Source organism: Cygnus atratus, chromosome 5 (assembly GCF_013377495.2).
Source record: "Cygnus atratus isolate AKBS03 ecotype Queensland, Australia chromosome 5, CAtr_DNAZoo_HiC_assembly, whole genome shotgun sequence".
NCBI lineage: Eukaryota > Metazoa > Chordata > Aves > Anseriformes > Anatidae > Cygnus > Cygnus atratus.
Window position 1 is genome coordinate 12,307,958 of NC_066366.1, and position 13,442 is coordinate 12,321,399.

General features: G+C 33.9%; 1 protein-coding gene across 3 annotated transcripts in view; it reads left to right on the top strand.

Moving 5' to 3' along the window:
* FUT8 (fucosyltransferase 8) overlaps positions 1 to 13,442 on the top strand; it is a 98,842-nt gene that overhangs the window by 37,593 nt on the left and 47,807 nt on the right. For all 3 annotated transcript variants that reach the window (XM_035550088.2, XM_035550089.2, XM_050710831.1), the window contains exons 3-5: positions 1,961 to 2,388; positions 11,663 to 11,778; positions 11,926 to 12,091. In XM_035550088.2, coding sequence (XP_035405981.1) covers positions 2,186 to 2,388; positions 11,663 to 11,778; positions 11,926 to 12,091 — 485 coding nt within the window. In that variant the 5' untranslated portion in view covers positions 1,961 to 2,185. The remainder of the gene's footprint in view (positions 1 to 1,960; positions 2,389 to 11,662; positions 11,779 to 11,925; positions 12,092 to 13,442) is intronic.

A 13,442-nucleotide genomic window follows, 5' to 3' on the forward strand; every position in this document is an offset into this window, starting at 1 on the left:
TAATTGCGCTTGCAGGTAACTGATTTAACTCCAGGCTTGCTTTGCTTACAGCAACAATCCTCTGTGGTCTGGGTATGGCCTATACTCTCTATATATTCTTTTTATTCGTGCAGTGGTCTAAAAGATTGTAGACGAAGCCACTATTCCTAGAGGCAGTCCCACACTTTTGCCAAGTTAAAGCAAAACATGTATTAAGCTTTCTTAGAGATCTGTAGAAGATGATATGCTCCTAGCGTGGGAATCTGGCCTTGCTTTCAAAAAAAAAAATCTGTTCATAACTCATCTTGTCATGGATGCAGTAAATGGAAAGGCCTGAGAGAGGCACTACAAAGGTTTTCCATTTCATTAGTAGCATTCAGTTTTTAAATGATTTATCTTGTGTGCCATCTTACTAGTCTTAAGTGAAATTTTTGTGCCTCTTTCAAAATTATACAAACAAAAATCTTACAGTAAAATAAATATAATTTTTTTCAGCATTTAAAAATATTTTTTACCTTTGAATATTTCTATCTGGAAGCAAGTGCTCTGAGTATGGGTGAGTTTGAAAGTTAATGGGAAGTCTTTTCTCTAAACTTGAAATGGAGTTGAAACAAAAGAAAAATCTCAGTGAAAGGAAAAAGAAATTAAGGTGAAAGAAGGATTAAGCAGAATAATAATTTGGGAGAATGTGGGTGTGGATAACATCTCAGAAGAAATTGGGTAGACTTCCAGCTTTGAGAATTGGAAATAGAGGTTATTTTGGAAATTGATTATAAAAGGCATAAGGATGAAGAGGTGTGAGAAGCACTTTTGAAGATTTTGAACGTTTATCTGTTAGAGCTTAGTTTGTTCTAGATAAAATGAGGAAATTCTTGCAGTCATTAAATGATGTTTGCCAAGTAGAAAATGAGGAGGTGATTTTGCATTTTTTTTAAATTGAATGCAGTGCTTATTGATGCGAGAAGGTATTACTTTTTAAGTGTTTTTGTACTTTTAATAATAATGCTTGTCAAACTGGGTTTGGTAGTTTTAATGCAGAAGAAACCCATTTCTAAAAATTACGTTTCTAAGCTCAAGCCTGATTTTCAGATCTGTGAGCATAACAATGCCGCATAGGCTTTACTTGAAATCCCCCCTCTTTTTTACTTTTTAAATTTTCAGTGTTTCTTCGTATCTGTTTCAGCAAGTGCAGTGGAAGGGTAAAGAGGGAAGTCGTGTTGTCTTACAATTTTAAGCAAGAAATAAAATTTTGGCTTTAATTTTAGATGGCCATTTCAGTGGTCACTAGAAATTTTAAAGGAAGATATATAATGGGTTGTTTGTGTAGAAACTATTGCTTACAGTCTTTGCAGTGCTTGCAGTTGCTTAATTGGTGTTACAACTGCTCCTAGGCCAATCTACATGCCATTATATTGTTAGAAATGGCAATAACTGTTTTGTTACAGAGTATTAGTCATGTTATAAGATAGTGGAGAAGAGAGCTCATAAAAGCTGAAAAAAAAAGAAAATGAATTTATAATTGAATAAAACTCTTTGTTGTTGATAAAGGAGAATTTGAAAGGAAAGGAAAGGAAAGGAAAGGAAAGGAAAGGAAAGGAAAGGAAAGGAAAGGAAAGGAAAGGAAAGGAAAGGAAAGGAAAGGAAAGGAAAGGAAAAGAAAGTTTATCATGGAATGATGTTTGATGTATTTTAAGGTTTGAAGCGACACTTTAACTGGTAAATATTTCTCTTACAAAAAGTCATGTTTCTTCTGGCCATTTCAAACCCAGAATTAATGGAATATTCTTTTTGTAGTTGTGCCTGAGCTCAGTGTATTTAGTGTGGAAAGTTAAAAATGTTTTCTTTTTCTGTTTGACAGAATGTAGTAACATTTTCAGTCATTTTTCCTGATTGTGAATGACAATACACTTAGCTTAATTGCAGTCAAGTATATTTTTATATATCAGAATTATAATTTCTTTTTTTTTTGTTCTTTTCACAGAGTATACTTCAAGAATGATACAATGTTAATGCTTTCTATGTACAGCTCTGTAAGGATCTTCTCTAAGGAGTTGCAATAAGACAAACACTGAGAATAATTTTGCTCCGGTACAATGTGGTGAAGCAGAGGAACTGAAATTGTGCACTTTTTTGTACAGGCTAAGGACTTAAAATGTTTGTTATTTTGTGAGCAGAAGCAGTTCTGGAGTGAATTGAACATCTGAAAATGCGGCCATGGACTGGTTCCTGGCGTTGGATTATGCTCATCCTCTTTGCTTGGGGAACTTTACTTTTTTATATTGGTGGACACCTGGTACGAGACAGTGAGCACCCAGATCATTCTAGTCGTGAATTATCCAAGATACTTGCTAAACTTGAACGTTTAAAGCAGCAAAATGAAGACTTAAGGAGGATGGCAGAATCTCTCAGGTAGGATCTGAAAATAAAACTGTTCAGAAAATGGTTGTATGAAATATCAAAAATTAAAGTTTTTTTTTTTAAACTTCATATTTAGTATATTTTAAAGTATAAGTCAATGTTTCAATCAGTGTTATAAATGAAAGTATGTTCCAAAATGTTTAAAGAAATTCAATAATGTTTTACATTTAATTTTGCTCTAATATAGTCATTAATTAATGGTGTCCAAGTGCTGTTGCCACAATAACCAATAACTTCTGTAGGTGACTAACTTCTCACTGTCAACAAGTGCAAATGGTATGATATTTAAACCAATTAGAACAGCTAGCAACTTTTCTATGCTTCTACATGCAGTAACTGGAAGCATTTATTTTCAAAGTGGTGAGAATTTGTATAGTTTGTTGAAGATATATGTGAACTTGTTCAAGATTCGCTGCTAAGTTTGCTCCTTGCCAAGCTGCTAAACTTGCAGCAATACTTGTGGAATAGTATGATCATTTCCCTTTTTATAATTATTTGTTATATTATGGATTGATACAATTACAGTTTAAAGTGTTCTTTCACCTTTCCAGACAACTCTTGACATAGACTTCTGATATCTCTATATTAATTTCTCAAATACTTGTAAGAGAGAGCTTCTTAGGCAGGATGTGATGCCACAGTCAGATTGTATATAGGTATGTGGACATCACCACACACAACCTAAACGTCCTGCAAGTGCAGAGGCTTCATGTGCTGTTGTAAGAAAACAGAGGAGCAAAACTCTATACAATATTGTAGTGAATGGAAGGATGGTATATTATATTTTTTATTCTTTTTAATCTCAAAGTGAGCTGAATTCATTTACTTTCTCTATCACAATCGCATACAGGCACAAGGACATGTGTAGAAGTGGTCTGACCAGAATAACCTGGGCAGACAAGGTAGACGCAGGGCTTTGGCTATTGAATCCTCATCACGTCTCCTGAATTATTCTTGGTTGGCAGTGAGAAACTAATTTTGGACTAGCCTTTTAATACCCTTCAGGGGCAGATACCGTTTTGGAGCTTCTACCTCACTATTTGGCTTTGCATTTTTTTACTTCTCTTCGTTTGAATGAAATCACACATGAACTCCATAGCAGTTAAATGAACACCTTTCCTTTTAACCCCATTTCTTTTAACTCTATTCTGATATTTCTTCTTGTGCATCCTCTCTTTCATGCATTTCCAGGGCTAGGATCTGCTAGGCTGTGAATTGACTTCCCCATCTTACTGAAATATCTTAAAATTGTATTGTGTTCCTGGTTTCTGGAATGTGTTGTAGATACAGCTGCATGCTGACAAGACTTCTTAGCTTAGGCTCTGTGTTTTGAAAAATGTTTTGGACGTATTAGCCCTGAAGCCCCTCAGCATTCATGCAGTGCGGCATAGAGGTGCACTAATGCTGCTGACCTAAGCAAAGGTGATTTTCACCTAGAGTAATATGGCCGTGAATACCTGAGTGGGCTGTAGTTGACTAAACGCAATTAATTAACAGATGGTAACAACTACAGTGGCCAAAAGTTAAATATTTTTACTGATGAAATGGAGTAATATAGAGTACGTTGCTGTAAAGAAACATAAGCAAGATTCTGTATTTGAATGCATACAGCAGCTTTAAATTCATTCAATATTACACAATAATAGACCACCTTAGGGTTTCTTGTCTAAGAGGGGAAATATTTGGCCCTGAATGTAAGATTTCCACTCTCATGCTTTCAGCTTCCCACCTTTGGCTGACTTGAATGAGTGGTATTACACAGTCATTGAAATATGACCATTTCAAATTACACAGTGGCTAGAAAAGAGTAAGTGTTCTTGATTTTACAGATGACAGGGTACTCTTTTCCTTTTAAGGAGGAGGCAGTTGATTCTGTGATGCAGACATAAAATAAAGTATATTTTAGGCAGTGACGATTTTCTTAAACACCTTTCTCTTTTTCCTTTATTTTTGTACATTCAGAAAAATACTGTATTTTCAGTGCCAATTTTTAAATAGTAGTTTATATCGTTGATAATTTGCCATGATTTATATAAATAAAACCATTAGTTTATTTCTAATCTAAGCATGTTAGAACAGAACATTCCTTCTCTATACTTCAGGTAATTACTGCAATTTTCTAGAATTAAAGTAGGTGATCCAAAACTGTCTTAACTGGACTCAGTACAGCTTCTGTGTGAATATGTTGCTGAAAGACATTTCTGAAACCTTTCTTCCTAGTGGTTCAATGTAACCACAGGAAAACTTGAAACTCTTGCACAAGAAAACCTGAAATGACTTTCAAGACCTATTTGAATAGCAGTACGCCTACATGTTCAGTAGTCAGTGCTGGCTAGAAATGAGTCATCATGCGACTGGAAGGCACATTTTTTTAAAGGAGGTGATCTGAGATTGGTGACATACTAGACTCTGAGGGGAATAATATATCACAACGTAAAGCCTTTTCATTATTTCTGTTGTGCAACATCCACAATGTTGTTTCTGTAGAAACTTCACAAATAGGTTTGAGATATGTTTCTTGGTCATCCTTCCACATTATTAAATCAAAAAAGTGATAAAGGATTTCTGTTCCTCCTTTCTATGTTTGCCAAATAGAACAGGCAGTGTTAAAAATAACTATTGGATTTAAAATAGCCCATTTATAGTTTTAAATATGGCTATTTACAATGAGGCAGTAGCCAGCAGACTGTGGTTTCGGTATGTGTCCTGTAAGAGATTACTGCTGCTGTGAATATGTATTAAAAAAAAAAAACAACAAAAATTAGAATTAGAGACGATAACTGTTACTCTAGATACAGAGTATATTATAACGTACAACAGAGTTAAGCTAACTCATGAATTTAAACATCTTTGAACAGTAATTCTAGGTTAAAGTCACTAGGAATTTAGACACAAGAGTACCTAGCTGGAGCACTCTTTTATTACTGCAGCAATAAACAGGAATCTGACTAACTTTATTAGTAAACATATTTTGACATAATTAGATAAAACTTGTGGGTGGAAAAGAAGCCCCAAGTAAACTTATTTCAGTGGACGAAGAGGCTTTGTGAATGGCAGAAAATTCCCATCATATGTAGCTGTGCCATTAATAATAGATACCTAGGGCAGGGGGCAATGGACAGAAAGCAAATATGATTACAAAAACTGTATAGTTTAATAAAATTAGAAGTCACTGAAACAATTTCCATTTGGAAGTTAGAGAAAAAATGGTATTTGATCTTTAGTTACATGGAGACCTTAGTTATATGGTAAAATACATTTCAATATAGCACATTTCAGTTGCCCATCATTTCCCATTATCATTGATTCCTGTGGCTTCTCTGACTTCATACTCCCATGATAAAAGAGCACAGTCCCCTGAGACGGTAGAAAGTAAGAGCTGGGGTGTGCATGGATGACATCTGGTCATCCATGCAGGCCAGCACATGGCAACAAGAAGTGATCTTTCCACTGTGAGATTTGAATGCTCTTTTGCTGCCAATTTATGTAGCAGCCCTTCATCTCCAAAACCAAGAAATCAGACCCTGTGAAACATACCTTATATGCAAGCAAAATCAACCATTTAAAAGTTGAGACATGCTGTATCCATGACAAAACTTTACAAAACCTTGCTTAGCCCTCTTTTGTTTTATAACACTTAAAAACACGTTAGATCTTGTAACTTTTCCCTGGTTGCTTTTCTCCTATGCAGGATGCGTAGGATGTAGAATTAGGGCTTAGGTCAGTGAGAAGTCTGTTTTGTTTTGTTTTGTTTTCCTAACATTTGTATGTTTGATTTTGTGGTACCTTGCAATAGTGCAAGTTGGAGCAGTACTATCTTTGAAAATTGCTTGAATTTAAGATATCCCTTTATTAATTAAGTGCTCTTTTGTATTGCACCTCTGATGACTTCAGGCATCATCTCCTTTTTATAGTGCATTTGGAAAGCCTTAGGTGAAAAGTTAATGTAGTTTTTTCTTTTGTTAATATGCTGCTCTTTAAAAACTTCACTTGTGAGCTATAAAGAGTCACAGAAATATACCAGTGATGCAGAAGATACATGAAATTAAAGGTGTTTTGTATTGCCTGGATTTTAGAAGTTATGTGCACAATTATTGTGGCATAATGACATTTGGAGAATTACCATAATCCTTACATGTTTATAAACAATATTGGTGTGAGCACATCTGGGTTAATTTTAGAAGTAGCCTACATCTCATTAGTGCAAAATAGTAATAACATGGAGTTCTTTTATAAATTTTACTATTCTATTTCTAGTAGAATTGAAAGAGCCCTTCAAGAACAGTTACTATAGATGTCATAGGTCTTGCAGCAAAAAGGGAAACCTTTACTACAAATTTTGTTTTTACTTAAAAGAGACTTGCTAGGGAGTAATAATCAAAGCAAAGTATTGCATAATGTTGTTTCATTATCATCCTGTACTGTAGTTTTACCTGAAGTTCGAATTTACTAGTAGGATTATGATAAGACTGCTGAAGACTGTTGCTGTTGCGTCTAGATGATACAAGGCTTTTATGAGGAGGAGAACTTAAAATGATTACTTTTGTGATATCTGATATTCTTAAATGGAAGCTGGAAAAGTTTTGTGTAAGCTTTCATCTATCCCCTAGACTTCCTTTTTACAATAGATTAATGGTTCATAATATTCACATACTCCTTTGTATGTTGCTGAAAGACATTCACATTTTTATCTTACATTGTTTGTTAGTCGTATCCTCTCCTGGCAGATATGCCTGGCAGTGTAGGAAACAGCAGTTTCAGAGTTCTCTTCAGGGAAACAGAGAATCTTGTTAAATGTATTCATACTGTGTTCATATTACTAATATGTCACATTCCATTTATATTTAAGGATATATATTTACTCCCTTGAGTCTATTAAATATTAAATTTTGTGGAAAATGCAATTGTTTTAATAAGTACAATAACCTATTTCTTATCTGAATAGGAGCAAATGTTACAAAGCGGAATGGGAATGAAAAAGGGCAAAATGTAGTTACAAAAACACAGCAAAAAACAACAAGTACTGGTATTTCTAGACACTGCTTTCATATTTTGGAGTGTAGCTTCAGAGCAAAGAACTAAAATATATTGATTTTGAAAGAGCAGTATGACTGCTTTAATGTAGTTGGAGCTGAGTCTGGGACAGAATCCAACCTCAGGATCAATTAATCATGTGCAAATCTATTAAAGCTCTTCTGTCAATCACTCTGAGCAATTTTGGGCCCAGTAAGCCTGTAGAACCTGGTAAGCATTGAAAGGTACTTGGATACAAGAATATGTTTAGTTTGATAAAATTTAAAATATTATTTTAAAATATTTTCTATTAGATGTATTTAAGTGTCTCATGTTCAAAGCTGAGGTCAGCTCACAGGGCCAAGGGGTGGGTGAAGGAGAAAATAATTGACTTATGTGGTATGCATCTCTGGTCTTTTTTTTTTTTTTTTTTTTGTGCAATTCTGAACTGAGGGAAGGAACACATCTTCAGGGGATATAAATCAGCACTGGTCAGGGCTATGCTGATTTAAATTGACTAGGGAGCCTGTTCACTATTTATTTGCAGGTAACCTTGAATATTTCCTTTCAGTTTTATTTACTGGGGATGTTTTTATCTTAGAAGGGTGAAGTGACAGCTTAAATTCCCTTTGTTTGTTTGTGTGTGTTAGTAGTCATTAATAATCAAACATCATTTTCTTCTTGTAGAAAGAAGAAATGCCAAATATAATGTAGATTTAGTTATTTATAAGCCTTCCAGTGCTACGCAAAGAACTCAGAAAGATATAAATAAAAGAATGAGAAAATATGTGAGCTTTTGAAATCTTATATTTTTCCTTTTGCTGGTAAATTAACGTAAACTTTTAAATACATAAGAAATAGAAAAAGATTAACATATTTTTGTAATTTTTGGATAAAATTTGTTTACAAGCATTTTAGAAAATATGGCAGTTAAATTGGAAGTCACTACATTACATTGCTGAGTGCTTCTTTTTGCTTTCAGAGATTCAGATTAGAGATGCTACTTTACCATTGTCCCTCTGTTACATAAGGTGATGAGAAAATGGCCTCAGTGATATGGATAGTGTACACAGATTTCTTTTTTCTGTCTTGGAGTGCAGCTGGATTACTAAACAAGGGCAAAGCAGAAACTGTTTATCTGTATAACATAATTCCTCTGATATTGAAAGCTATACAGTAATATTTTTATTTGCTATGAGTTTATTATGGAAAAGATCATTTGTATTTACTTCAAAATGGTTGGAAGTGGTATGCAAAAATCACAACTTGTAAGTACTGAGAAAAATAATTCAAACAAAATTGCTATTTGATGTACTATCATGGCTGCCCATGTGAGTGGATTATAAATCTGTTTATTTTGTATTTATAACTTAATTTACAATGTTATTACAGTAATAAATGAAGGGTATGTGCTAGATGCTTCCTGACATGTTCTTTTATTGTTGGTATGAATAATCATAATTTAGATTAACTCACTTGAAACTCAAATCTTAAATGTTAAGGAGAAAGTCAGTTGTCAGGGCTGATTTTGGCATGGGAACTTATGCATATGTTTTCCAACAGGAGTTCTTATGAATAAGTATATGTTATTCATAGGACTGTCTGCACTGTAAGTTATCTACATAGATGCCATGAGTATAGATAAGGATTGCAATTCAAACACTTTTCCCTCAAATGTTGCCTTATCTCCAACTCAGTAGATGTACTTGTAGAGGGCAGTAACAAGAAAGCTGTGCTGGTTGCAGAGAAGAACCTTTTCCTTAATTTTGAGACTGGATGAAAGTGAGGAAGACAGCAATTCCAAGTCTGATGAGGTAACAGATTAAGAGATGAAACTTCAAAAAAAAGTTATTTTAGTTTTATCCTAAAATGATGTGATTTTTAAAAATCCAAACAACAACAACTAGCTTAGGAGAATCCCTCCCTACTGCCATCTTAGCTCTTTTTATCTGACAACATAAGTATTGTAAACATTTTTATTGCAGTATGCCAAAGCAAGTTGAAATTTAAATGGCATATAACTTTCTTCTTTAAAATTTGAATTATATCAGATGACCACAGTTATTGTGCTTCATGCATATTATCCATCCTTCTGTAGGATCTAATTGCTACTTTAGCAGACTGACTTTATGTTCAGATGGTTTATGGGCTGTCTGAAGATTTCCTACGGTAACAATTTTGTACCATTTACCTTAATATTCTTCACAAATTCTACATTTAGGGAATTGGAATTATATAAGATAAGCCATTCCTTTTTTCCTTGAAACTTTGCAGTAATTTTGTGGTTAGGTGTCCTGTCACAATCCAAAGTGGGATACCAAGTTGGTGGATCACAAATAGATTTCAACCTTGTAGTTTTAAACTACTGAAAGAACTTAAATAAGTTTCAGTATGTTTTTTAAGGGTTTGTTTGTATTGTTTTGTGCATGGCAATACAGTACTGTATCTTGGTATAGTATCTAACTATGTATTTGCTTTAGAATCAAATTCACGAATATGTGGTCTTTGCCTGTTCATTCAGGAGGAGTATATTTTGGGAGTACACATATTTCAGCTTAGAATATTTTCTCTGGTTTTGTCATGCTTGCTTCCTCGGTGCATAAAAATACAGATATATGATCAGTTACTGATCACTCCTTTTTGTTTACCATGGTAGAATGAACGGTGAGAGCTTTAAAACCCAAACAAATATCTTGCGCTCATTTAATTAGCTTCTAATATGGAGTTTTGATTGTAGAATTTTTTTTAATAAATTTCTGTCAGATTGCACAACCTTCTTTTTTACCTTTCCCTCCCCACTCTGGAAAAAAAAGGGCATTAATGGTATGCTTCATGTTACATACCTTTCTGATGCTCACATTAGATATTTATCCCTTTCAAATGTTTAAGTGATAATGGATTTTTCATCAGCACCTAAATTTATGTTGATATTTAACTATCCAGATCTGACATGTTAAAGTTAATGACAACCTCCTAAAGATCCTACTGAAATGCAGTTTTAGCTTTAGGGTGAAGATACTCCCTCTGGCACTTATTTTCTCTGTGCTAGAGGCATCTGTGATCTGGCAAAGGATCTTCCCTTTTTGTGTCTTGAAACTCTGTGTACACGTGTGTGGAGAGAATATCTCTTTATGATCATATACTGTTGTGTTCGTGATGAATGAAGAATTATCTTCATGTTCTCTAAGAATTCTGTATTCCTCATAGTTCTGGGAACTTTTCATTACATATCTGCTTCCTCTTTTCCTATGCAAGATCAGCTCGTAGAAAAATCTTACAAAAAGATGGAATACTTTTTATCCTGTGGGTCCACCAGAAGTTTCATTTTCGCATAGACAAAAGGGTTTATGTTTTTCCATCCATTCATTTGTAATTCACAAGGTAAACAGACGGTGGTATCTAATTTTTATTCCTCAACAGTTTCAGTTTATTAATTTGTGGATTCAATTTGAGATGATGAGCAAATATCTGTAATACCCTCAGGGCTGATTGGCGGCTTACAGGTTTTAGGATAAGTATTTCTATACTTCTCCTGTGCTCACATACCAGAGATTTCAGAAATGGGTGTCACATTTTTTAGTATTGTTTCAGGTCACCAGCACTTGATATTACTAGAGTTGTCAAGAAAAATTATCACGATGATGCATTTGAGAAGCTAGGATCTTGCGCTGAGTCCAAAAAAATACACTGAAATCATCTTGCGATTATATGTAGGAAGGCTAACTTAAAAGGTGGAGTTGCAGTGTTGGAACCCTGGTTCTCTAGCAATACACAGCCAGCGTTCCAGACTAGAATGTACTTCCTGTGTGAAAATTGTAAGTACCCAGAACTTGAATCTTGTAAAGGAACGCCCCTCAGTTTGGCTTTGCTCGTGTGCCAGTCAGTCTAGCAAATGGTCATGTTTATCCTGTTTCTTACAGGAAAAGAGTTGAGCTGCTGCAAATACTGGTTTCATAAGTAGGGCCTAGTATTGTTACCCTCAGTGAGGGGAAGCCTTGTAAACAGCATAACGCTAGGCTGAATCTATGTGTTGCAGCTATGTTATGTACTTTTTCACATGAATCCAAGGTTTTAAAATCTTAATTTGTGTTAATATATTTAATTTCTTCTGGTTTAAAAAAATGCCAAGAACGTTATCAGCAAAACAGCATGGAACAAAAATGAGAGGAGAGCTGAATTGTTAACACACATAATTTAGCAAATATCACTTACATTTATAAATCATATAATTTCTTTATTTTCTGTATCCTAGGATACCAGATGGTCCCATTGATCAGGTACCAGCTGCAGGAAAGGTACATGCTTTAGAGGAGCAACTTTTAAAGGCCAAAGAACAGATAGAAAACTATAAGAAGCGGCCAGGAGATGGTTGGTAGATACATTTTCTTTTACTTCTCAAACTAGTTTTGGCATTCCATATCACTAATGTATTTATTAAAAATAAAAATAAAAAATTGAGCTACAAGTGCTGATGCTTTTATGTTTCTTCTTTTTTTAAAAAAAAATTTTTAATAGGGGGCCTTGGAAAAGACCATGAGATACTGAGGAGAAGGATCGAAAATGGGGCTAAAGAACTTTGGTTTTTCCTCCAGAGTGAACTAAAGAAGTTAAAAAAACTAGAAGGAAGTGAACTGCAAAGACGCATTGATGAATTCCTGTCTGATCTGGGTCATCAGGAAAGGTATTTGTATTAGTTGCTTCTGCATTTATATTGGAAGGACTGTGGATTGATTTAAGTAAGTAAAATACTGATGTACTGCTTTAAAAAGTTCTTAGGATAAATTACTGGTGTGATATTACTGCCTAAAATAGCATGTCTGAAGCATGAAAATAAAATTATAATTTTATTTAATGGGATATAAATTATATGTTCAGCTTATGTCACTGTAGCTTAGAGTATGACCCTTTAACTTGATATTTGTTTTTTAATTTGAAGACTTGTGTCTCAGAATGCCAGTTGTATCTTTTCAATTGCATCTATCTGTATGTGTACATGTTATGTATATTTGAACATACAGCAAAACCGTGAGAAAACCTTCAATATATTTCTTTTTGATATAAAAATCATAACATATAGTATCTGATCATAAATACTAGAATATAAATTCCATTGATTGTGGGGATATTATATAATTATAATTACTTTAAAATTGGGTAAGATCTTAATTTCAGGACTAATTGTCATTCTGAAAAGTCACTTTTCCCCCTAATTAAAACTTAGCAGAGAATATATCAAATAGAAATTACCTTTACTTAAGTTTTCATTATTATGTTGGAATTATATTTTCAGTTGTTGATCTTCTGGCCTCCGCATTGTTGAAATACCTTTTGTTAAAATATCATTGTTGAAATACCTTAAAACATTCAGTGTAAGTCTTGTTCATGCTCAACAAAATTATTTCAAGAAGTGTCAAAAATTCAGTAAAATCTCTGTAAGCCTATTATATTTAAAATGTTATGTTCCCAACAGGATTTAGTGGCAATTTCTGTCTCGTTAGTAAACAGTCAAAATAAATTTTGGCGTTAACTAAATATACCACCTTAAACAAGTATCTCTCCCCCAAAATCTGAGAGATCTGCATGTTTGAACATCGGTAGTAAAGCATGAGCCTTTGAAGATATTACAGTAGTAAAAGGAAAACCTGGTAAGAAATTTTTGGAAGTCATGTAAACAATATTTAAAAAAAATAGTTTAAAAATATGAGTTTGATCATTAGTGTAGGCAAAGACTTCAGTCTATTTAATTTTGTAATTTAATCTTTCAAACTCCAGAATGTCACAGATTGATGGAGTTTAAAGTGAGAAGGGACCATTCAATTATCTAGAGTTATTATCTGTATAAAATAGGCCATTATGTTTCATCTAATTATTTCTCTGCTGAGTGCAATAATGCATGTTTGACTGAAGTAGTGCTTGGCCAAGCAGAATTTTCTGAAAAACCTCAGATCTTCTATTGAACAGTCAACCAACAGAGAAGCTGCCACTTCCCTATGGTTTCAATAGTTATTTCTACTCAGAAATGTTTGCTTGCC